Raw genomic sequence first — 25,790 nt, 5'->3', positions numbered from 1 at the left:
GACTAGTTTGTAACAGGCCACTAGATCCCCCCTCAGCCTTCTCTTTTGGAGGCTGAACACGTTCAGGTCCCGTAGCCTCTCCTCATAGTGCTTGCCCTGTTGTCCCCTGATCATACGATGTTGTATTAGAAGAAATTGCCATAGATACTGTTTGTAGATTACTGTTAATATTCTTAAGATTTGTCTCTTTGCTCTCCATTTGGTGCCTAGGACAGTAGGGTTAGGGCTATAGGGTGACAATACAGATGTATAAATAATGATGAAATAAATGATATGCCCTATTAATTAATCTTAAGGTTTAAACCCTGTCCACGTTAATATTTAGGTAGAAGGTAGGACAAAGTGGCATCTGCTAGATAAACTCTTTCGGAGGCATGACTTTTCATAGACTATGTAATATGTGTAGCCTACTAAAGCTGAGGTCTCTGAACGAGCTAGTCGAAGGAGCCACCTGGTTAACTCTCTCTGCGCATTAATATTTGTTACACATATATTAGGAGTAGAATAAGACACTTCCACATCATGAGCATACCTCTAAATCACTCTGTTCTGGATACGTGTTTTTCCTCTTTTTCTAACTGACTTGGAAGAACTGTGGGACTGTATTGTGTTGCTTATGGCTCCTGCCAGAACTAGTTCAGAACCCCAAGAAAGTTATTTCTGCTGTGGCCCTTCCTAGTCCTGCAGCCGTCTTGGTAGTGGCAGCACCTGATTCATCATGATTTGTCAGAGCTCCGTCTGTCCAGTGGTGCTGCAATTCCTTGGCCTTCCTAGGAAAATATTTGTCCTCTGAAAGTGCTGACTGGTTTTTCCTTCTGGTTTTGTCTGAAAGCCCAGATTTAATCTTTCAAAGATGAAATGATGATTCATGATGGGGGAGCTAGTCGTCTGAGTATGAAGTAGTGAGTTTATTACTGTGGCTTTGTTATGTGCTTTAGAGAAAATGCAGTTTTATGATTGGGTGAAAAATGTATGTGATATAGATATATTTCTATTTTGTTATGTATAACAAATGTTTTGTGTGTGTGTGTGTGTGTGTGTGTGTATGTGTTTGTTCCTTTCTTCATTACTGTATGTGTACCTGGATGTAAGTTCATTTAGCACTTGCTGCCAGTAGTAGTTTCCTATTATGTAAATAAGTTTATTGGGCAACTCATAACTTGAGGTTTTTTGCACAATTAATTTGTACTTTTGCAGTGATAAAAAACATAAAGGCTTGTAGGACTATTCTGTCTGGAAAACTGCGTAACCAGCCTAATTTGTGTGTGTAATAAAAATGAAGGCAGTACATTGGAGTTCTTGGGTAGTGATCAGGGAATTCTGCCTGTGGATTGGTTGATTGTTTGCTTTAAGCTGCTCTGAGTCTCTCAGATAGATAATAGGGTGCAATTTATAAATCTAAACAAGTAATATAAATAAAATAAAGCTGTTTTGAGTGCAATAGTCAATATAACCTATTAACTTCAGTCATTAGATGGTTGCTTACATTTTCAGTCTAATTATAGACTTAACACTTACACATACAGGATGCTGTTGTCATTTTGCTTCTCTAGATTTCACACATCCACTGGCACAAAGTATAACATATTTGCATATTCATCTTTTTCCTGAAAGTAAGAGATGAAAGGATTCCAAGATTTGTTTTCTGTAATAATCCAGGATCTCTGTAATAAGATGATATCATTAATGTGTCCAAATTTAGTGTTTTTCCCTCAAAATTTCTTTTAAAATAAAAAATACTTTTCTAAAAAAGCTACCTTGCTTAAAATAGGTAAATCATTCTGCAGGTACTTGAAGTGGGCATTTTCTTCTTAATGTAAAATTCAGCACTAGCTAGAATAATAATAATAGGCTTAGTTTGGCTGTCCGGAGCACACTGATTGGTTGTCTTGGCAGCCAATCACAATGCTTACTGAGTCAACCAATCAGAGTGCTCTGAACAGACAGAATAAGTGTGTTATTTTAGTTCCTGAGCCATTTCAAACAGCTATGCAGGCAAGTTGGAGCTAGAATGAAGCACTGGGACTCCCAGTGAGAGGCCCAGTCCTTTTTCTTTTTTTCCCCCCCCCCGGATCCTACTCACCTCTCCTGAAGCTGGGAGGGAGGGGGGGAGGTGGCCTGCCAGTGGGCTCTGAACTGCAGGGGGTGCTTCTCTCCGCGGCGGCAGTGCCCCCCCAGGACTGATGGGGTTGGGTGCCAGCGGGTTGGTGCTGCTTAGAGGGGGCCGCTGCCTCTGCCACGGAGGGAAGCACTAGCATCTCCCACAGTTCATGGGCTGTGCCACCCACCGCCAGCTTGCTCCCCAACCGCGGGTAACACAGGAAGGCTCCGAGAGAGGGAAAAAAAAATCAGGCCCCTTGCCACTTTTCTTTCCTTCCTTCCTTCCTCAGCAGAGCCTGCCTGCTCAAGCTGTTGCTGGGTTGCTCAGCCTGAGGTGCAGTGGGGCCCAGTGCTTGCCTCTGCAGTGATGGTGCTGCCCCCCTCCCTCCTCACCCCAGGCCGCCCAGGCAGGGTGCTAGCTGCACAGGTGCAGTCCCAGCTCACAGGCAACACCTGCTGGATCCAACAGTGCATGGGGCACTGGAAGCCCAGGCATGCTGGGGCAAAGTCAGTCTTGGCAGGCTTTCAGCACCCCATGCACCATCTCTGCTGCCCTTGGAAGATGGCAGGAGAGCAGCTGGGTGTGCTGGCAGCCAAAGAAGGCAGCAGGGACTGTGTATGGGGCACTGGAAGCCCACCAAGCCCAAGCTTCTCCAAGCAGACCCAGGCTTCCAGCACCCCATGCACTGTCCCCATCACCTTCTCCAGATAGGGCCCTTGTACACATGAGGAATATCACTGTAATTTGTTATGTAGCAAACTAAAATACATAGGATGTGTTTTAGTTCACTATGTAAAAAAGTCATTTAAATCGACGTGCAGCCGAACGTGTACACTCTTATGAAATGTAATTGTAACATGCTGCCAAACGTACACTGTTACACAATTATATCGTTAAAAAAAGCAGTTAAACCACTAAAAGGGGCAGTTCCTCATGTGTACAAGGGCCCTCTTGTTCTATGACTATGAACAAGTCACAGGGTCAGACTTTTGACAAAATATGTATTTACTAGCAAACTGCCCATCAAGAATGACGGGGCACGGGGGGAACGAGTGGGGACAGAGGCCTGCATCCGGCCCCCTCCACCTTAGTCCGGGGCTGCGGCCACTCCCCTCCTCTCCCCTGCCACTTCAGGCCAGGGCCATTTCCCTGTTCCCCCTGCCACTTCAGCTCGGGGCCAGGGCCACTCCCCGCCTCCCCTCTGCTGCTCGGGCCAGGGCCTCCAACAGTGGCGATGGTCATGGCGGCTGCGGTAGGGCACAGGCACCGGTCACCCCCTGTCCCCTTCCCACTCCCTTCCCTCCCTCCCTCTTCCTTGCTGCCTCCCCTTCCCCGCCAGCTGTTGTTGGGGGGGCGGGTGCTCCGGCCCCTGGCTCCAAGGCATATGGTGGAGGGGGGACACCACTGGCCTCGCCCCTCAGCTCTGGCCCCAGTCCCTGCTGTTATGAGGTAAGGTGAGGCCAGCACAGCCAGGATCCTACGCCCCCGCTACCTCCAAGGAGCAGGGGAGGGGTGTGGTGAAGCCAGCGCTGCTGGCCTCGCTCCCTCACTCCGTTCCTTCCATCAGGGCGGCGTTCTGGTCCCCGTCGTCACCTACTGCTCCCTCCGCTCCAGCCCCTCAGTCCCTGCTGTCATGGTGGCATTCTGCCATGTGTCTCTGTCTGTACAAAGCACAAGCATTACAGACAGACAAAGGCTTTTATAATATTAGATTATTCCTAAGCCTGTGTTTACACATGGACAGCTTTATGTAGCCTTTTTGAGGATGAGAAGTTTTGACTCCATTAAAGTATTCAGTCAAAGGATAACTAAAAATCCTGCATTTTAAATAAAAATTTAATCACAAATGTTTTGTGGGTTTCAGGTAGTTGTAAATAAATGTTGATATTTGAGTAGTTCTGTTATAAAGTAGCAGTAAGTCCTCATCTTCCAGAGCTTGATGCCACCTTTGTCTTATGGTGGTCAAAAATTTTAATCATTCTTTACATGTAATGGAAATTTTGGACTTCAGTTGTTAAAGGGGATACTGTCATACTGCAGGGATCTTTTTAATATTCATAAGTGGAAGGCAGAGAGAGTTATTCACTGCCTGTTTTACAAATGGGTTGGAGGTAAGCAGAGCCTTGCTTACTATGTGGTTTAAAAAAAATGAAATCTGGTTTCTGCTTCAACTGTAGTACATTGTGGGTGGTGTATCTACGTGCTCATTTAATGTGCTTTTGCTAATGCGCATTAAATTTAGTACCTCTATTGTGAGGTACGAGAAAAAGGTGCATTAGCCTATTTTAATGCACATTTGCAAACGCATGCAGTTTTTTGTGATGCTTTAACTTGCATTAAAATAGGCTAATGCACTTTAAAGCGTACGTGTAGATATGCCCTGTGATAGGGAACTGAATATCCAGATGCTGAAGCAGGCTTTATGCTTTGTTAGCTAGAGAAAATTCAAAAGGTGACTTTTTTACCTTAGAGTAAACAAGTAGCCACTAAGCAGCTATTAAATGCATCTTCCGATGTGCTTAAAGTGACACCAGTGGTTTAGTTCCTGTGGTATCAGAGAGGATTTGTAACATTTCATCTGATAAATTTTCTTTTCCCCATTGTCACTAGGGGGAGCTGGAAGCTTGGCTTGCTTTTTCCCTTTGACAACTAAAATCTTAGTGTTTTCCATTATCAGCCCTTCTCTTCCCTCCTTCTCCCCCTTACTGCTTTTCTCTGGTTGCCAAAATTGGTAACTAAGTAAGTTTTTCAAACTTCATGGAAGGAATGTTTTTGGTCAGGTTGACTCAAATTACTTAAGCAGTAAAAGCTTAGTCTAAAAATATCACCCATTGACTGATATAGGATTACTAGCTGAAATCTGCAAAACACTTGCAATTAAATTTTTATTGCAAAACTTTTTTAAATACAGGATTTTTAGTTATTCTTTGACCAAATACTTTAACGGAATCAATACTTCTCACCCTCGAAAATGGTACATACAGCTGTCCGTATGTAAACACAGGCATAGAAACATAAAGACATATTTTGTCAAAAGCCTGACCTTGTGACTTGTTCATAGTCATATAGAGTAAGAGTGCCCTTGTACACATGAGGAAGTTGCTCCTTTTAGTGGTTTAATTGCCCTTTTTAATGACATAATTATGTAACAGTGTATATTTTTGGCAGCATGTTGCAATTAAATTTCGTAATAGTACATACGTTCGGCAGCATATGTCGATTTAAATGACTTTTTTATGTAGCGAACTAAAACATACCCCATGTATTTTAGTTTGCTACGTAACAGATTACAGGGATATTCCTCACGTGTACAAGGGCCCTATCTGGAAAAGGCACTGGGGGCAGTGCAGGGGGTGCTGGAAGCCCTGGTGTGCTTGGAGCAGCTCAGGCTTGGCAGGCTTCCAGAGCCATGTGAAACCACAATTTAAGTAGACTTCTATCCATTGGAGTTTTTATGGTATCATAAGTACTGGATAAGAGAGAGGAAGTCGATATTGTGTACCTAGACTTCCAAAAGGCCAAACTGACTAGCAGCACAACTGAAAGGGACTTAGGGGTAATAATAGATTATAGTGTGAACATGAGCCATCAGTGCGATACGGTAGCCAGCAGGGCAAACAATATTCTGGCATGCATCAATCAATGCATCTCAAGCAAAACCAAGGAAGTGATTCTTCTGCTTTACTCAGCACTGGTGAGACCACAGCTGGAGTACTGCTTCCAGTTCTGGGCACCGCACTTCAACAAGGACGTGGGAAAGCTTGAGAGAGTCCAGAGAAGAGCCACCCGTATGATCAGAGACTTGCAAGGCAAGCCCTATGAGGAAAGGCTGAGGGATTTGGGTCTGTTCAGCCTAAAAAAGAGAAGGCTGAGAGGAGACTTGGTAGCAGCTTACTACTACATCAAGGGAATACATCAAGGGCTTGGCAAACAACTGTTCACCAGGGCATCCTTGGGGAAACCGCAAGTAATCACACAAACTCCTGGAAGACTTTCATGCTTAACACTAGAAAAACTTCTTCACAGTCAGGGTGTCCAGACTATGGAATAAGCTCCCTCCAGAGGTGATGCAAGCACCAACCCTGGAAATCTTTAAGAGGGGACTGGATGGTCATTTGCTGGGGTCACCTGACTCCAGTTGTCTTTCCTGCCTACTGCAGGGGGCTGGACCTGATGATCTTGCATGGTTCCTTCCAGCCCCTTACAATCTATAAATCTAGTTTTCAAATGTAGCTGGTCTCAAGATAATTGTGCAGTTAACCAGTTAATTGCATGGTATCTGTAATGGCCTCAAGGTGACACTATCTGCCCATCCCAGCCTTAAACTCTTGATCTTTAGCCTAATGTGTATCTAGGGTGCTTATAGTATATTACCTCTCCCTATGCTGCCTTTTTCCAGTGTGATCTCCTACTTGGAAACAAGTACACTATATGGTGTTAGCGAAACAGTCTGGTGCATGGGTTGCTCAACCCCTGGCTGGCAGAGCCATATAATTCAGCCCACAGATCTGGACATTGGCTGTGGGGAATAGTGGCAATGTTAATTGCCAAATTAACCCTGCTGCCAAATTTCCAGCCCCCATGTAACAGGATGGGCCCTAGCCATGCTGCGCCCACACAGAAGAATCAGGCCCTGTTCCCATGTGGTTGGGTCAAGCCAAAGTAGTCATAGAGAAACAGCCTTGGTGGGGCCCAGTGCTGCTGCATCAGGGCCTGGCCTGGCCAGACCAGCACTGCACACTGGATCAGGCCTACAGACTGAATCCAGCCCACAAATGGACCTGGTACTGTTCATCTGCCCTTCAGGGAAAAAAAAAAGTTCGGCATCACTGGTCTGTTGGAACATACAGCTACAGATTTTGGAGCTGTGGTGGGCACAGAAAAAATAGCAGGTTTTAGGAATGCATAAGGGTCTGTATGGCTCATATGTCAACAACCCCATAAGGACTGGAGGAGCCAAGCTGAGGGTATCACAGTCAAGCTAAGACTATCACAGGCTGATAGTCCAGGGGTTTTTGAAGATTTCAACTAGTATATTTTTGTAAGCCTGTGAAGTTTTATTCATTCTGGATCAATAGAAGTTTTATTAGTTTGGCAGGACATTTTTCAAAATGTCATTTTCTATATGCACTTAACATGCCCAGTCCCCCTCATAGCTGTACGCCATTGGAACTCGCATAAGGCTTATCCATGGAGCTACTGAACGTGTTCCAATCTAACTGCCATTAACCAAGCTGAATTTTTTCATTCAGTTTCCCTTGCCAACAGTTATTAACACTAAAAATGAGAAAAGGACTACCTGTCCTCAGGTGTCTGTGATGTACTTCCATTGAAGCCCAGGTGGAGGCAGTGGTCTGACTTGAATGTGAAGGGGTATGGTGAAGATGGAATTAAGGTATATTTAATCATATTAATTTTTTTAATGTAGATTTTCATATGGTCTGAATCTCTTTCTTCAGTATGATGTCTGACTAGCTTTAACTTGTGAAAACTTACTCTTTCTGGAGTTGTCAGTCTCTTTGATCGCATAGCCCCGATCCATCTCAAGATGGTCTCAGTATATGTGATTACCAAGGGCTCTGTCTAGAAGGAGGAAATCTAGTATGTGATTTTGAATTAAAGACTGTCACATTGTATCAGGGTGCATAGACTTATGAGAAAACTGCAAATTGGGTTGTCTTCTCACAGATTTTTTCCGTCAAGTTAGCTATTTTAAATTAATACACTTTTCCCCTAATATAGCAAAGTTGAGGTTTTTGTGACTTGGCTTTGATCCCATGTGAAATCAGTAGTCAAGTCATAAATTTGAACCCAGGTCTCCAGTATCTCATTTCTGTGTGTAAGCCAAAAGACTCCGCTTCCCTCAAAGTCTCATAAAGCCAGGATGTTTTCTAGACAGACCTCAAAATGATATATGCTTTAAGAAAATCTAACTTAAGAGCCTTATCCAATATGATATGGGAGGCCTGTTGGTCCTCATTGGTTGTTTTAACACAAGGCTTTTTTTCTTTTTGAAATCTCTCATTCTGGGAACACCAGGGGTGATTTATTCCCAGGACAGATCAACTTTATAAGATTAATTTCAGCTGGTAATGGGGGTAAACAGAGCGCTTCACTCATATAACAAATCCAAATTCTGTCCATACCTTTTCAGAAATGCCTAGGTAATATTTCAGTAAGCTTACTAGCAATATGTTGCTCTGTGGGGAAGAGAAAGATGAACTGCTCCCCCCCCCCCAGGGTAGCAGCATGAGATCATAGTTGATAGATACTTCTCTGCATTTCATAGGCTTCACATTTACTTAAAGAGGGGGCCGTTATGCAGTAAGAGACCATGTAAAAACTTGTATGAAAAAAAATTGTGCAAATGTTGAGAGTAAAAAGGTAATTGGGAAGGAGAAGCTGTTTTTGAGGACTTTGTTGAAATGACCCCAGGTTTGCAACAAACTCTTTCCCACAACTTCAAATGCTAAAGCAAGTTTTAAACCATTTTTTGTATGAATGTGAATTTTTTAAGTCTGAAAACTATGATAATGTCAAAAGTAACTACACAGCTTGGGATGGCAGCCCAGGTGGTTGTCTCAATGTTCTCAAGGAGAAGAGGCAAGACAATTGGTTAGATACCTAAAGTGTTTATATACTAATGTGAGAAGTATGGGGAATAAACAGGAAGAATTGGCAGTCCTAGTACAGTTGAATAATTAGGTACTTCGGGATCATGGAGATGTGGTGGGATAGTTCACATGACTGGAGTACAGTCATAAATGGGTATTACTTATTCAGGAAGGACGGGCAAGGGGAAAAAGAAGGAGGTGTCGTATTTATAAAGGCGACATACACATATTCTGAGGTGTAGTATGAAGTGAAAGGTAGGCTCGTTGAAAGCCTCTGGGTAAAGGTCAGAGGGAAGAACAGCAGGATATCTGGTAGGAGCCTACTACAGGCCACCAAACGAGGAGGAGGTGGACAAGACCTTCTTTTAAACAATTGATTACAGCTTCTGAATCATGGAGCCTGGTTCTCATGGGGGCTTTAACTACTGTGGCATCTACTGGGAGGAAAACATAGCAGTGCATAAAAAAGCAGCTCAGCAACTTCTTGCAGTATGTTGGGGATAACTTTTGGCACAGGTAGTAGAGGCCAACTAGGAAGGAAGCTCTTCTCAACTTGCTACTCATGAACAGAGAAAAATTAGTTGAGAATATAAAGGTGGAAGGCCACTTGTGTGGCCGTGACCACAAAATGATAGAGTTTAAGATTGTGAAGGCAGGCAACTGACTCCAAAAAAGCAGGGTTTAACAGACTCAGGGAACTGGTAGACATCATCCCCTGGGAAGAAAGTTGAAGAGGAGAAAGAGTTCAGGAGAGCTGGCTGTACTTTAAGGAGGCCTTTTTAAGGTTCTCCAGATATGATGAAAGAATGGGAAGGGCAACAGGAGGCCAGCCTGGCTAGACAGCAGTCTCTTCAATGACTTGAAATTCAAAAAGGAATCCTACAAAAAGTGGCAACTTGGTCATGGTACTAGGGAAGAGCATAAGAGTGTCACATGGGCATACAGGAAAAAAATTAGGAAGTCTGAGGCATGTTTTGAGATGCAGCTGGCAAAGGACATAAGGCAGTAAAAAGGGGATTCTACAAATATGTCAAAAGGAAGAGGAAGACTAAAGAAACCATAGTTCCCTTACTGAATGCAGAAGACAGTATAATTACAGATGATTCAGAAAAGCCTGAAGTTATCTAATGCCTTTTATTTCAGTGTTCAGAAAATTAGGGGCAACTACCAGATGATGAGTATGGTTAGCAGCAAAGATAGTGAAGGAGACAAATAGCCTGGAGGGGTGGTTCTCAAACTTTTTTCACAGACCACTTGAAAATTGCTGTGGGTCTTGACTGACCACTTAATTTTTTTTTGTTCTACAAATCAAAGCACACAACTCATATTGTAATATCAGTAGTCTTACTTTACAAATACAGATATTCTCGATTGTTCCACAGGCTTTCTGCAGACCACCTGAATGGAGCTCATGGAGCAGTGGTGGTCTGTGGGCCAGTTTGAGAACCTCTGGCCTAGAATAATGGAAGAATGCTTAGAGAAGCTAGATGCTTTCAAGTCATTAGGTCCAGATGGGATGCACCCTAGGGTACTGAAGGTGGTGGCTGAAGTAATTTCAAAGCCATTAGCTAATCCTCTGAGAGTTCCTGGAGGTCATGGAGCCCTTGAATGATTGGAAAAGGGCAAATGTAGGCCCATCTTTAGGAAAGGGAAGAAGGAAGTCTGGGAATTTCAGACCAGTCAGGCTGACCTTAATATCTAAAAATATTATGGAGCAAGTCCTCAAAGAATCTGTTGTGAAGCACCTAGGGAAAAACAAAGTGATCAGGAAGAGCCAACGTGGATTCACCAAGACCAAAGTCATGCCTGTCCAACCTGATTTCCTTCTGTGGTGAAAGGCTCCATGGTTAGTAGGAGAGCCATTGATATGATTATACCTTGACTTTAGCAAGGCTTTTGACAGTCTCACATTCTTATTAACAAGCTAACAAAACACAGACTAGAGGGAAGCACTAAAAAATGGATACAAACCTGGCTGGATCATTATTCTCAAAGGAGTCATCCGTGGCTCAGTGTTTAATTGGGAGGGAGGTATCAAATCTCTTCTGGGTCTCATAATATTCAACATCTTCATTAATGGTTTGGATATTTGGAGTGCACACTCTGCAAGCATACATATGGCACCAAGTTCAATGCAGTTGTAGACATTTGGAGGGCAGGGCTGAGATCCAAAATGACTTGGATAGACTGGAATAATGATCTACAATCAACAAGTGGAAATTCCTGCACTTGCAATGGACTAATAGCATGCACAAACACAACCTGGGAAATGACTGATTAGAATGCAGTATTGCAGAGAATGACCTAGGGGTTAAATTGGTGAGAGAACCAGTGTTTTAGGCTGAGCCCCACTGGGTAGTGTGGTTTTCTTTAATCTTTACTAACCTATAGAGTTGCTTCTGGGAACCCCATAAGATTGGGTCCCTAATATAGTCCATGGCCCATTGTGACGTGTTTATAAAACTTATCTAAAAAGGTTACATGAACATATAGTCTCAAATAGTAAAAAAGTTATAAACCATATTTCATGATGATATCTTTGAGTTGTAACATAAATTAAAACTATTTTTTATAGGTTTATTTTTTTAATCTTAAAAATACAAAATATGATTACATAGAAAAAAAATCTGATTTAAATAAAAACATCCGATTTTAAAAAATTGATTTTTATCCATCCTAATCTCCATCATTGGATATTTTCAAGAGTAGGTTGGACATATGCCTGGCTGTGGTGGTTAATCAGGACTGGATCCTGCCTTGAACAGGGGTTTGGACTGGATGATGTTGTGAGGTTCCTTCCAGCCAGCCCTACTTTACTGTGATCCTGTGAACTTGTATGATATAAAAATGATATTGCAACCTTAACTGGAGTGCCATTGTGGCTGGTTCATGCCTTGTGTCTAAGTTGATCTTAAACAAGTCTGTCTGTTGGACTAGAGAAATTGAAGCAGCTGTTGTTTGGCGTTCCTTCAGTACATTTTTACAGCTTATTATGTAAGGACAAGACTGAATTGTGTTGGGGCCTCATGTTGCTTGATACTGTGCATTCCCTTTGCAGAGTTACTTGAACGATTTAGTTGCAATGGGCAGCATATGCTTTCTTCACCAACCCTGACTAGGTAGTCTTATTGCTATTTGCTAATAAAACTGTCAGAATAAATATAATATTTCAAATGTAGCCATACTTTCTGTAAAGTGTCCCAGTTCAGATGACAAGGTTCTTTGGGTGAATCTGATATCTTTTCTTAGACCAAGTTGGTCTAATAAAATATATTAGATTCACCCAAAGAACCTTGTCTGCCTATGTCCTTAGACCAACATGGCTACAACCTATACCCCAATTCAGATGAAGCTTTTAGCTGCCTAGTACATGAACCAATATTTCTTATATATGTTGTATATTTCATTGTTCCTTTTTCTGCTGTGAGTAGTGAAGCAAAATCACATGAATAAGTAAGTGGTTCTTGTTTGGATGAATGGCTGGGTTGTGAAATATTTTGGTAAGTTTAATATCCCATATACTTAATACTTTGCCAACTTTAAAACGGCCATCAATCTATTGAATATGCTGCAAATTTCTAAGATGCTATTCTGCTTTTAAAATGCTCTGACCTAACTGCTAACTTGACTGTTTTTATAGCAGACCATTTTTCTTGTGATAGGACACTAAACATCAGAAATCAGGAGCTGAAAATAATGGTTCTAAGCTATAAGTTAGAAATAAATTTAATGTGTCATATTTGCTATAATTATTATATGATGCACAGCAATATTTCTTGTGGATTTTCAGATTTTTTTTAATCCAGTTTCACTTCCCTCTTAATAAAATACCTGGATGGTTTGTTTAATCTACGGCATGCCGTTAAGTTGCATTTATACTGATATACAGTGAAGAAAAGCTTGTAGGAGAAGCATTCTTTTTTATCTTCTTCATATAGTATATTGCTAGAATAATATTTGGCACATGTCTAGTTCAGAGATTTGTTGCTAGCTCTTTTATTCCTTCATGAAGAGCTTAATCTTTAGGTTTTTCTAAAAGCTTGTTTTCACAGCGTGTAATTTTAAGCTAATATTTTAATTGTGTCCTGTTATATTGTTATATAACAATAAGATATATTGTTTAGATTTTTCTTTCTGATGTGATATTTTAATAAAGATACTTGATTTGTGTTTTACACACAGTTATACTGGCATATGTGGTCTCTTATGGCAAAGGTTTTCCTGTGAAGAGCATGAAATAGCATTCTTACAGCATTTTTTGTTTACATTTTTCACAGGAGACATTAACTTTCATCTTTATCAAATGTTGCTTTATGGAGGAAAATAAATTAGGTAAAATGGGACTTTATGTATTGCAGCTTTACTGATACACCAGAAGGCCAGGATGGAACGACTTCAACGAGAACTCGAGATTCAAAAGAAAAAGCTGGATAAACTAAAAACAGAAGTTAATGAAATGGAGAATAATTTAACACGAAGGCGCCCGGAAAGATCGAATTCTGTTTCGCAAATTCCTTCTGTAAGTCAAAACTTCTGGAGGCTGCACAATTGAAAATCATAAGCGTGATCCATCAAATGGCATGGTTTCTTCATTTAATGGCACTTTCTATTCCAGTCTGTGTATTGACTGGAATAGCCCATTCTATCTGGGCTTAAACCGGTAACCACCATGGTTCAAAGAGCAAGCATTATGCTCCAGGTAGCAAGAACCACTGAATTGGAAGCTGTGTTCTGTGCTAACCAATCTTTCTCAGTGGCTTTCAAAGGGAGCCCCAAGGAGAATGTATTCTAATAATCCATTCTGGAGGTCTGAAAGTCATGAATAATTAGTTTCAGCCTACAGTCTCAGATTCATAGCACAGCTTCCATCACCAGCACTCCAGCCACCTCCTCTCGTGGTTCATCTGTCTCTTGTCATGGTACACCGAGGTAATCTCTGAGAATAATCCAAAAGGAGGTGATGTTTTGGAGCCAGCATATCAGATGTCTGGGGCCAAAGATGGTTTGTCCAGCCATCAGTTCATTGGAAAAGTGAATGTATAGTAACTCAAATCTGAAACCAACCAATCAATTTTTAGACTAAAAAGCAGCAGTAGTTAAATGAAGCCTTTGCACTTTTGTGAGCACCTGTGATTCTCTTGCTGTTGGCCTGAAAGAGGCAGCAATCAGACCTTAATGAGGGGTGACCCTTGCATTTCCAATCCAAAAATAAGTGTAAATGTGTATCCACCTGACTGATGATGATGAAATTGGAAAATCCAGTCTAACAGGCAGATTTATTTTTTCAGCTGGAAGAGATGCAACAGTTAAGAAGTTGTAACAGACAACTGCAGATAGACATAGATTGTCTAACCAAAGAAATTGATCTTTTTCAAGCAAGAGGTATAGTATGTTCTCTCAGTGCATCAATATTCCTGGCTTATATTTTCTTTCCCCACCTTCCGCCTTTCAAAATGAATATGTCAAAAAGCAGGCTAAGTTATAATTGGTGAACATTAATTGCTTGTGTAATCATCACATTAATAGAATAAAATATAATTACAAAAGTGATATAATTCCAGTCCTTTGTTTTTTGTTGGCTTTATTTCTCTAATACCACCTCATTCATCTTCCTACTCCCCCTTGCCCTAAAAAATCTGGGGTTGAAATTTATAACATGCTTGGCATACATGTAGAAAAGAATTTAGTAAATTCTTTCATAAAGTTGGAAAAAATGTGGTTGGCTACTTTTGAGTTATTAGAGAATGAAGAATGATCTCTTGAGTATGTGGCCATGCATTTATGTTTTTTTCACTTCCTAATCTCACCTCTTCAAGGAATTAAAATTGTGCTTCAGATTTGCCTCCACTATGCTTCCTTTTTCCTCCTTCCTCATCTGCAGGAACATGTAGTGTATTTTTTTTCTCCCTCTCATGTTTCTGGATTCTTTGGTCATGGAGAAACTAAGCTTGTTACCTGCAGGTAAGAAGAAAGAAAACAGAGCTATAGCGAAGACTGTAGCAAAGTCTTCAGCCTCTGAATGTAGTTGAGAAACAGAAAAAGAGAAGATGGCTGGCCATGCTGACATCTGAAACATTAAATCAGATTTCTTGGTAAAATGCTTCACTTTGATCTGCTTGGATGTTAGAACAGATTTGCTTAAGGACCTGTAACGCTATAAAGATTGGCATTTGAAAGACCATATTTTGCATATAGGCTATGGTTCAAAGGGCACTGCATGCAAATTTTTTATTTAAAGATAAAATTAAAAACAAAAAGTACTTGTGAAGCTCAGCTTAATCTCGTGAAATCATGGAATTTGATTTCAGTGGTTCCTGTATGAACAGCTCAGAAATGCATTGTGTGGCTAAATGCGTTTCACTGTACAGATAATGAGTTCACAGCTTCTGTATATGTAATTGTTAAATCTAAATATATCTAATGTTTATTTTGGATGGTGGTATTCATTGTTATTTTTAAAAGAAGTATATTGGAGGCAGGTGAAAGTCACAAATATGTTTTTAAGTAGAACATTTAAATCTATTATAAGAGTTCAGTCTGTCAGCTGGAGTTGGGGACTTAAGAGTCGGGATTTGTGACTTACCCTGTCATGGGCACCAGTAACATCTCACTCAGACCTGCATTGATTGACATGTTGAAAGGTGCTAATGGAGTGCATGGCATTAATAATCTTTTAACAGTTGTAGGAAATTAATTATTATTTTCTCTCAACAGCATTTTAAAAACTGTCTGTTCCTTTTTTTTTTCCTTAGGACCACATTTTAATCCCAGCGCTATTCATAATTTTTATGACAATATTGGATTTTTAGGTCCTGTGCCACCAAAACCCAAAGGTATTGTATTTATTAAATCTGGATTTTATTCTAGTTTAAGCACAATTGCACTGTAATCCTGTTTCATTTCTAGCACCTGAAGTACGAGGAACCAGAATATTTGTTACATATCTACCAACGTCTAGAAGTAGGGGTAGATTTTCCTGTCTCTAGACCAGTGAAAGATAAATGCATTGTAGATGTGACACAATTCCTTTTTTCTGGAAGGTCAACTAATCAGCAACCATACTTCCAGCCTATTAATGAGCTGAATGTGTAGCCTGAGGCCTGGTGACAGAAATATAGAAAAGAGGGTAAGATTAAGTGGTTTATAGTAAAAACAGACATGTTTGGATAGGAAGTGACACTTGCTGAGTAAGCTGGGTATCAGATATTATTCAGAATATGTATTGGGGCTTAATAGCCTTCAGGTATGTGTTAAAACATTTATTGCAATAATTTCAAATTACTACGGGCTTCTCATTTTTAAAGATATTTATAACATTTATCATTTAAGATCTATTTTCCAAGAGAAAACACATGAAATCTGGGTTGGGAAACACCTTTCTACAATGAGTTATAAAGAGAGAGTGCACATTAGTAATTCCTAATGGTTAGAATGAAACTACAGCTTTCCAGTCTGCCAGGTCTGAAATAATAATAAGAGGTGGTGTATTTCCAGGAGCTGAAAACCCAAGTCTCTGAGTTAGTATAGTAAGCTGTTTTTCTGCATTTAAATATTTTTGGGTGTATTTTAAATTCAGTTTAACGTCTCTTTAATTCTGTAGTAGTCGGGATACAAGGGTAAGTTTGTAGTTCTGGCTAAAAGAAGGGCAGGGGCAGACAAGGAATTTCTGTGGACAGATTTGAAGGCATTTTATCTAGAAACTGTGTTAGTAAGTTTGGCAGTTCCTGAATCTGATTTTTTTCAAGTATTTTATTAAATAGTTTAAGAAATATTTGCAATATCCAAACTCCTGTCCAGCATCTCAATCTAATTAGTATTAAACAAACAGAGTCCAGAGGAAAGTAACAAAGATAAGGAAGCATGTATGTAAAGCCTGAAATAGGTTTGTTTAGTTCAAGAAAGTAAATATTGCAGTGGGAGGAAAAGTATGGGGGAAACAAACAACTTTCCAACATGGAAAAATGTCATGAAGAAGAAAGTTCATGTGAACTAGGGGTATGACAAAAATTGACTTAATTTTTAGTAAGTATGTTTGAAGATAAATACAGTAAAATCCCTGTTATCTGGGATTTTACTAACTGGCACACTCTACTAAGTGGAATGTCTGGCTGGATGGGGCGGGGGAGCTCGCATGCACCGGTCACTACCCCGCGCTGCTCTCTGTGCAGCTGCCACCACCATCCACTACCCAGTGTTGCTGTTGCTCAGCATGCAGCTGCTGTCCCCCGCACCGCCTCCCAGGCACCACATGTAGCTGCCACACCCCACTCTGCGTTATCTGAAAACACCTGCCGGGTTATTTCAGATAACCAGAAATATCAATATATTATAAAAGCTCTAATCTTTCGGTCTATCTATTCATAATGCTTTTTTCGTGCTCTGGTGGTCTGACAAACAGCCAATCAGAGTGCAAAGAAGCGTTCGGACAGGAGGCAGCAAAGTGCTGCCATGATGGTGGGGACACGGGACGGAGTGGGGGGTTCCCCCCACCCTGCTCCCTGGAGGCAGTGGTAATGGAGAGAACAGCAGCACTGGCCTTGCCCTCCCCCCTCTCCCCAACTCCCTGCAGATGGCAACAATGGAGTGGGGGGGGGTGACGCCACCGGAGCTGACCTCATCCCGCTTGCTTCTTGGAGGTGGCGGCGAAGGCAGCGGCATGTGGGGAGTGGGATTGGGATGCTGCAGGGAGGCAAGGCCACTGTTACTGGTCTTGGCCCACCTCTCCTTGCTTCTGTCATCTCTGCCTGCAGGGCCGATGTGGCAGCGGTGGGGGGAAGAGCAGGCCAGATGTGGGTGGGGGGAGGATCGGGCGCACTGTGGCAGTGGGGGAAGGGGAGGAGTGGGCTCAGCCCCAACGTGAGCAGGCCAAAGGCGGGGGAAAAGCCAGTCTGCTGTGGCAGCTGAGGGGGAGGAGCGGGCCCAGCCTGGCCAGGCCTGACATGGCAGTGGCATGGGCAGGGGAGGAGCAGGCCACCTCCCCCTCTCGGGCCCAGGGCCCACTCCTCCCTTACCCCCACATCAGCCCTGAGCTCACTGCTCCCCCTGCCGCCACCAGGTTGACCTGGGCCCACTGCTTCCCCCTCACCATGGCGGCCCAGCTTCTCCCCATCCTCCGGCCTGGTCCTCCCCCGTGTTGGGCCCAAGCCCACTCCTCCCCTCCCTCCCCAGCACTGTAGTGGGGAGTGAGGCAGTGGGCCTGAACAGGTGGGTATGGGGCTCCGTCCCCACCTTCTTGCCTGCTTTCTCCCCCCTTCCCTCATCATTCTTGACAAGCATTTAGCTAGTTTTTAGGATATCAGATGCCAGGATATCAGGATGCTGGATATCAGAGATTTTACTGTACTAGGAAAACTTTCTGATTAAATCTAATCATAAGGACAGTGATGCAGAGGGAGAAGCTACCATAAGGTGCTTTTTAAAATCATCCTCTTCAATGGTCCTTTGAGCTAGTCATATGCAGTTTTTTTGCTTGTTAAAAATCTAAAGAAATATTAGATGATTTTATGACTGTGTAATGCTCTCCTTTCTGCCACCTCCTGTCACTGGTTCATTCTTTTGGCTAATACTCCAGCATGCTAAAGAATTGAGGAAGATAGTGAGGATGGAAATGTGGGTGAGAGACTTAGCTTGTACTCAGCATTGCCAACCCAAGATTTATTTTTTTAATATTATTTTTACTGACTAGCTGCAAGCTTTTTACTGACAGCCAAACACTTTTTTTACTGACAATTTATTTTACTGATGAATGTTTTATATAACATAAATATTCATAGTCTGTTAGGGGCTGTAATATAATTCTTCTGCCAGGCCCTGCCCTGCTGGCAGCCCTGAGCTAGAAGGGTTGGGTTCAAATGTAGGGGTTTAACATCAACTGTAGTAAAAAAAAAAAAAAAAAAAAAAAGAGCTTGGTTCTCAATAAAAAGTTTGTAGTAAAAAAAATGTTTTTCGGTTGGCAACCCTCCTTGACTTTAGCAATGGTTTTATAATATGCTGCTTCCTCCAAGGGCCCCCTATTCACTCCCATACCCTGATGCCAACTGCACCCTGCACTATGCTGTGCTCTTCCCCCCCTCCTCCCACTTAGCCTTACTGCCCCTGTTCCTATTACAGCCAGCCTGTGACACAGAAGCAGCAGCACGTGGCTGAGAGAACACCAAGTAGTGTTGTTCTGCTCTATCAGAGCTTCAAGCTACATCTCTGTAGTTTTTAACTGATTTCTGAAGTTTGTTTTTTATGATCTATATTGACAGCCATTTTAGTCTTTTTTTTTCTTTTACTTGCAGTAAATTTACTGACAGCTAGCAGCCCTGCTTGTACTTTCACTGCATATCAAATGGCTGAACAATAAGTAGATTACAGGCAACGATATTTGAGAAATTGCATAGTTTATATAGGTGTAAAAAAAATAACCAGCTTAGTGAATAAAGAATCACTTCCAAACCCATTCCCTGTAGTTCTTGTTTAGTAACTGTTCATTTTTTCACACCTACAGATCAAAGGTCCATTGTGAAAACACCAAAGACTGCTCCAGACACAGACGAAGATGAGGGAGCTCAGTGGAATTGTACTGCCTGTACTTTTTTAAATCATCCGGCCTTAATCCGTTGTGAACAGTGTGAAATGCCCAGGCATTTCTGAGCCAGCAGGCCCATTATCTTCTGTAAAACCATAACAAACCTGCAAGGGACTGTTCAGTCATTGGGGAAAAAAATCATTTATGCATAGGATTTTGTAAAGTTGAAGGTGTGACAAGATGGTGTTTTGCTAATGTTAATTATCAGCCCACAGAGCTAATGATACCTCAGTGTTGTGTCGCAGGCAGTTGAAATTCATCAGCTGAAAGGTAATCTGCTGAAGGACTTGGTTGCCAGCTGCCTAAACCATGTACAGTATTACCATTACCCAAGTATCACCGTGTTCAGTGCTTGCGTGTTCCCCATCTCCCTCTCTCTCTGTCTCTCTCCCCCCAACCCCCCAATGTCACTACTGAATTTTGACAGGGGAAAGGAATAGAATGTTAACATTTTTGTTTTTGGAGCTTTCATTGAAACACTACATACACGGAGGAAATTAAGATGATCAAGTTTTAATTATTTAAACTAGTTGCTGCCACATAGTGCCTTTAGGTAGGGGAAGAACTTCACAAATCAGTGGTACTCTTTGCCCTGTCTTCCCTGGAAATGTCTCTGCTCTGTGAAGCCAAAATGAATACAATCCTGTCTAAAAAGGAAAAGGAAAAACTGCATGCCTTGTCTGTACAATACACAAAGTGAAATATCCCAAAGCTTTTCCTACTGTACATAGCTCTAGAGCCTGCTTTAAGTGATTTCTTTTCTTCACCTTTATTATTTTCTTGTACTTCTGTATGTATAGTGTAATAGTCTTTTTTTGTTAATTCTTTTTCCCTTTAAGTGATTAAGCACGATCATGTCCCTGTTTTTAAGCTTTTATCCAAGAGAAGCAATGCCTTAAAGTAAGAGCATTAATAAGAAACTATGCACAAAATAGCTTTCCTCTGCTCATTCTGTACATTGCTGTTGTAAATGCTGATGATCTGTGAAGACCTGCAGATGCAGTGTGGTAAAAATGCAGGAAAAGTTGGAAGTTAAGCATATAGTTCACTCTGTACACTGAGTTTTACGGTGGGTGACACTAGGTAATGTTTTGTCTGGCACAAGGAAGCTCAAACTAAGGAACTTTCGACCCACCAATGGATCGGCATCAGATTTAAGCTTGCTTCATCTGCTGGTACCTTACAGACTCTTGAAGAGAGATTTATTGGGGAAGTGTATCCAGTGCTAAAATCAGCAGCATCAGCAGCATCATACAACTTCATTTGCTTTCCTGTCTTGGCAGCCAGTTTCTAAACCTGACTTGGTGGTGAAGTCTTGTATTTATAGAAACAAAGGATAGCAATATTTAGGACAACTGAAATAAAGGCTGGAAAAGAGAAATCAAGCAGACTTGAACACTGAAGCAACCTCAAGCATCTCTATATTTTGATGATTTGTTTCTTAAAGGAAAATGTTCACATGATGGAATGTATGCAACTGAAATCAAGAAATGGAATTACAGTATGCTTAAAAGCATGTAAAGAATTATGTAGCAACACTTAGGCTGGAGGGAATGCTAAAAATGTAGCAAAAGGCAAGAGACAAAGTAGACTGTCACCCACTGTAAACATTTGCCAGTGGACATTCTTTTTTAAATAGGAATTTTACAAGTGATCTATGTGAATGCACAAAGGCCTTTGTTTTGAAGGCTTTGCATTTTTTATATGGGAAGAAAATGTCAATCCCAGGTAATTAGGCAGTAGACTCAAAGCACTTGCATTTAATGCATTTTGTGTATAAAAATGAGGCCTTGTTTTTCAGCTTCATCTGCAGTTCTATGTGAAGATTGACAAATCAGTTTTTACCTGTTTTATTAATAAAACCTAATTTGGATATCTTGAGTTGATGGTTTTGTGATTTAGCTGGGTAAACTGTCTTTGTAACAGATAAGTTATTTATAAAAATTAAAAAAAAATTATATTCTAATAATTGGTTTTGTGATTTGTTTGCTTTTTCAACGTTGTGGAGCAACAGTGTAGCCAAATGTTCAATAAGTATGTTGATTTGCTATGGATAGAAGCTTAATCAAAAACCTGTTTTATAGTATTTTGTGTTCTGTCCATGACTTCTTTCTATTAAGTGCTAATTTAGGATGGAGTGGGCATGTGCTCAACAATGTGTATCTGCAAAATTACGTTTTGACTACAGAATTGCTCCCTGCTGCAGAAGTAAAAAACTGGGAAGATGAATTTGATGTTCCAAAACTTCACTGCTTTAAAAATACCTTTGTGATTCAAAATGGCAGCTGCTTTCCATCAGTGGTGGCATAAAAGATCATTTGTGTAGTGCTGTAACTTGTTGTATTAATAGAAGCATCACTTGCAAATCAAGGGAAGTGATTCTTCCACTTACATCATGAACGCTGAATCATTTTGTCCAGTTTTGGGCCCCACACTTCAAGAAGGATATGTACAGATTAGAGAGAGTCTAGCAGAGCGCAACAGTCTTCAAAGACCTGAAGGGTGATTACAGAGAAAATAGAGTTGGGCTTTTCTCTGTGGCTGTATATGACCTTGTGAAGTTTCTTCAAGCTCTAATTTCCTATGGTCCTAGATATCACTTTATAACTAAATGGCAGAAACATGTGTATTGTCATAGCCAGTTTCTATCAAGAACACCATTGTACCAGAATAACTGTCCACACTTGGAAGTTATTCCATTGAAAAAGTCTTTATAATGGAAATAGACTAGACATCTTTAATCACTAGCATCTCCACTGATTGTACTCTGTTAACCATATCTGTTTTTAATCCAATAAAGCAGTACAAAAGCTGTGTAGACAAGCCAAGGAAGGCAGGCAGGGCAACACTATTTCCTTGTAGTAGCTGCCAGTTGTTTTCCTCTTAAATGTATTTCTGAGGGAGGGAGTCTGAGACTTGTGATGTTGAGCAAGGTCAACATGCTTCTGGCATTAGATTAAAATGATCACAGGGAAAGAATTACTGTTGGTACAAAAAACTGAACTTTTATCGAAAGCCTCTATTATTGTGCAGTCTAATAGTAAAAGAACTCTTCACTTTTTAAATGTATTAAAATGTACTGATCCTTTTTTCCTCTTAATGTAGCTCAGTCTCAACATTTGTCTCAATACTTTTTGTGAACACTTGTCACTAAGTGAAGCTTCTCATTCTTTCTTTTTGGATCACCAAACTTGATTAATAGAAGGGAAATCTTATCACTAAACCATTTTTTGAGAAAATTTTAACTTTGTAAAGTGTGTAAGATACAAGAAGAGCTAAAGTTTTCTGGAGGTTGCAATCTCAGCACCTATGGCAAAAGTTGTCTACAGTAAAATCTCTGTTATCTGGCATGAGTGTGGAATGGGGGATGCCGGTTATCTAAAAATTCTGGTTATCTGAGAGTTATACTCAAGAAAGACAGTGCCATATTTGTAGTGCAAGTTCTAAAAGAATTGTGTGTCCCACCACTGAAATTCTGGTTAATTAAGTATTCTGGTTAGTTAAATACTGGATAACAGAAATTTTACTGTATTGTGTTTGTTGGGAGTTCTTTTTATTTTTGCTGTTCATTTTGAAGGAGCAAACTGTAGTGGCAGTACAACATGCTTCCATTTATCATAGACATGGAAATAACATTTCTAGCAAGAAAGCCATGTATGCTTGTATGCAGTAGCAGTTGGGAGGCTGGTGAACCAATAGCAGCCACATGTCACACCAACCTGTCTTGTTTCAGTGTTTTTCCTCTCTCTGGCCTAGTTAGATTGCAAATTCTTTGGAGCAGGAGACTAACATTTTGTTCTGTTTATACACAAAGAGACTTGGTCCATAACTGGGTTTCCTAGGTGCTACCTTTATAAAAAAATAATCCGAGGTGTAATAATTTTGTGGCATAATTCCTCTTAAAGGGGCCATTTTTTAATGTTATAGAATCAGAAAATTACGGTTGGAACGGACCTCAGGAGGCCATCTAGTCCAACCCTCTGCACAAAGCAGGACCATCTCCAAGTAGATCACCCCAACTGGGGCTTTGTCTAGCTGGGTCTTAAAAACCTCCAGGGATGAAGATTCTACAACTTCTCTGGTAACCTGTTCCAGTGTTTTACTACCCTCCTAGTGAGAGTTTTTCCTAACGTCTAACCTAAACTTCTCTTGCTGCAACTTGAGACCATTGCTCCTTCTTCTGTCATCTGCCACCACTGAGAACAGTCCAGCTCCATCCTCTTTGGAACCTCCCTACAGGGCATTGAAGTCAGAGTGTATGAGCCTACATTATGGTAAAAAGAATATTTTAGTAAAAAGTGTTAAAGAATGTTTAAAACCAATTTAGTCTTATCACTGCTAGTTAACCAAGTAAAATGTTTTAGATGGAATTAGATTTGATATGTGACTCGCTTCGCTTTGTTTATGTAAACATCACATTTTTTTCCTCTGGAAAAGATAAGTATCTACTGCTTAAATTGGTTATCTCTGCTGAGGCAGTAAAGCACCAGTGTAGAAACTTAACAAGTAATATTTTCAATAGCTAATCTTGGGACAATTAAATGAGAAATAGTAAAGAATGTGTTTCAGTTACATTTTAAACTACAGATTGTAGAATCTACCTTAAGTAAAAACCAGCTGTGTCTGGGAGATTTTTTGTGTGTTCCTTCTAGAGTTGCTGCTTTATATTAATTAATATTAGTTCTTGAAGTACAGGCAGTCCTTGACTTACGGTGTTTCAAGTTACAACATTTTGCACTTACAAAGTTTATAAGTTGACACCCTGTTTCAACATTCTGATGTCGGTTTCGACTTTACAGCACTTGATCCGATGCGACACCACACCAGTGAACAAGTTCTCTGTGTCACTCATCTCCCTGGAGAACTTCTGTCCAAACTTCCTTGGCCACTTTCTTTAAGAAAGCAGACAAGACTTCAGAAAAACCTGCAGCCAAGACTCCTGAGAAGGCTCGAGCCAGGAACCCTTCAAAAAGTCCAACCAAGAGCCTTTCAAAAAGTCCAGCAAAGTCACATCAATAAAGTCCTTCCAAATCAATATGATTGCTATTTACGATATAAATACATTAATGTAGCTATATTACTCATCTATAATTGATCAAATACAAAATTCTGGGGTGTTTCTGGTGAAAATAGGGTATCGGGCCTTGGTTCAGGAACTAATCACCCATTTATAACATTGTTTCTTATGGGAAAATTGGTTCTGAGTTACAACATTTCGACTTAAGATGCAGTTTTCAGGAACCAGTTGTGTCATAACTCCGAGGACTGCCTGTATATTATTATAATATGCACATTATCTTTGAAGGAAAAAAGGATTAAATAGAACTTTTTCACAGTAGTTTTTTTTTCCCCCAGTTCCAATGTGACTGAACCACTTGAACCATCTAATCCTGTTAGGTCAAAATCTGCAATGTGTATTTCAATTTGCTCCTGTTAGATACTGACTGGTGTACTGATTGCGCTACTAATGGCAGTTTTCTGTAAACAGCTGAGTGTGGGGAAAGGTAAATTCATTCTGTTAGTATTACCGTGAGGGAAATACAATGGTCATGCTTCTTGCCTCTCAGATATGCTACTCATCCTGGTAGTATTTCACCTTGTAGTTGGAATACTTCAAAATGGAATAGATTTACAAGTACAGTTACTTCAGTAGGGAGGTGCCTCAGTGTTTCAGTAACAGAGTCAAAAATAGACTCTAGATCATCTGTGTGTCTTGTGCCTTAGTAACAAGGCCACCCTTTCCATTATTTCCAGTTATCTGAGCACATTTTCCTAATTACCCATTCATATGGTCTCCTCTTCTGTACCACTATTCCATGAAATTTACTATTCTAAATGTCTAAAATTTCAGTGTACTGATCATTTGGGTTTAAAATATAGGTTTGAATTCATACTGCTGACATAGGACTTAGTCAGTTTGGTTATTTGAACTAAGGACCAGAGTTATGATTTTTAGTTGTATTCCAGGGGAGTGACTTATGGTGCAGTTATCCAGAGACAATATAATATATATTTGAAAGAAAATGTGATGAGCAATACAGTATTTCTTTATCTGCCTTTTTTTGTCCTCAGTGTGTGACTTTACTAGATTGGTAGGTAAAGGAAGGAAAAATAATGACGTGCTGTGCACATGTAAAGATGAAACCTACTTACAAATGGCTACTCTATACATTTCTGCTTTTTATTTAGTAGTCCAATTTCAAAATATAACTCTAAAATAATTACAGAACTTCATACATACACACAATTACTTAGAAATGCCATGTGTGACTTTCTGGAGTTACAGTGCAATTACTCTAAACTGTAGTAACCCTCACTTGCATTCAGCAGTAACTATATGAATGCAGCACAACGCAGGGCTTTAAAAATGAATTTGTGGGTTGTGTTCATTTTTAATAAAGGCTTCATTTCAGCCTCTTCATTTTGTTCTTTTAATATGGACTAGAAAGAAATATACCTCATTAGCAAATAGAAATTTCATTTTGAATAATCTAAGTGTAGA

General features: G+C 40.6%; 1 protein-coding gene across 1 annotated transcript in view; it reads left to right on the top strand.

The window, feature by feature from the left end:
- The window catches only part of TAB2 (TGF-beta activated kinase 1/MAP3K7 binding protein 2), a 106,079-nt gene extending 84,910 nt beyond the window's left edge, over positions 1-21,169 (top strand). The window contains exons 5-8 of the mRNA XM_019550101.1: positions 13,074-13,234; positions 14,004-14,097; positions 15,468-15,548; positions 19,208-21,169. Of these exons, the coding sequence (XP_019405646.1) occupies positions 13,074-13,234; positions 14,004-14,097; positions 15,468-15,548; positions 19,208-19,353 (482 nt within the window). The 3' untranslated portion in view covers positions 19,354-21,169. The remainder of the gene's footprint in view (positions 1-13,073; positions 13,235-14,003; positions 14,098-15,467; positions 15,549-19,207) is intronic.
- Positions 21,170-25,790: the final 4,621 nt, after the last annotated feature.

This window comes from Crocodylus porosus, unplaced genomic scaffold (genome assembly GCF_001723895.1).
Source record: "Crocodylus porosus isolate Cpor-Errol unplaced genomic scaffold, CroPor_comp1, whole genome shotgun sequence".
Taxonomy (NCBI): domain Eukaryota; kingdom Metazoa; phylum Chordata; order Crocodylia; family Crocodylidae; genus Crocodylus; species Crocodylus porosus.
The sequence above is the reverse complement of the archived record's forward strand: the minus strand, read 5'-3'. Positions and strand labels throughout refer to the sequence as shown.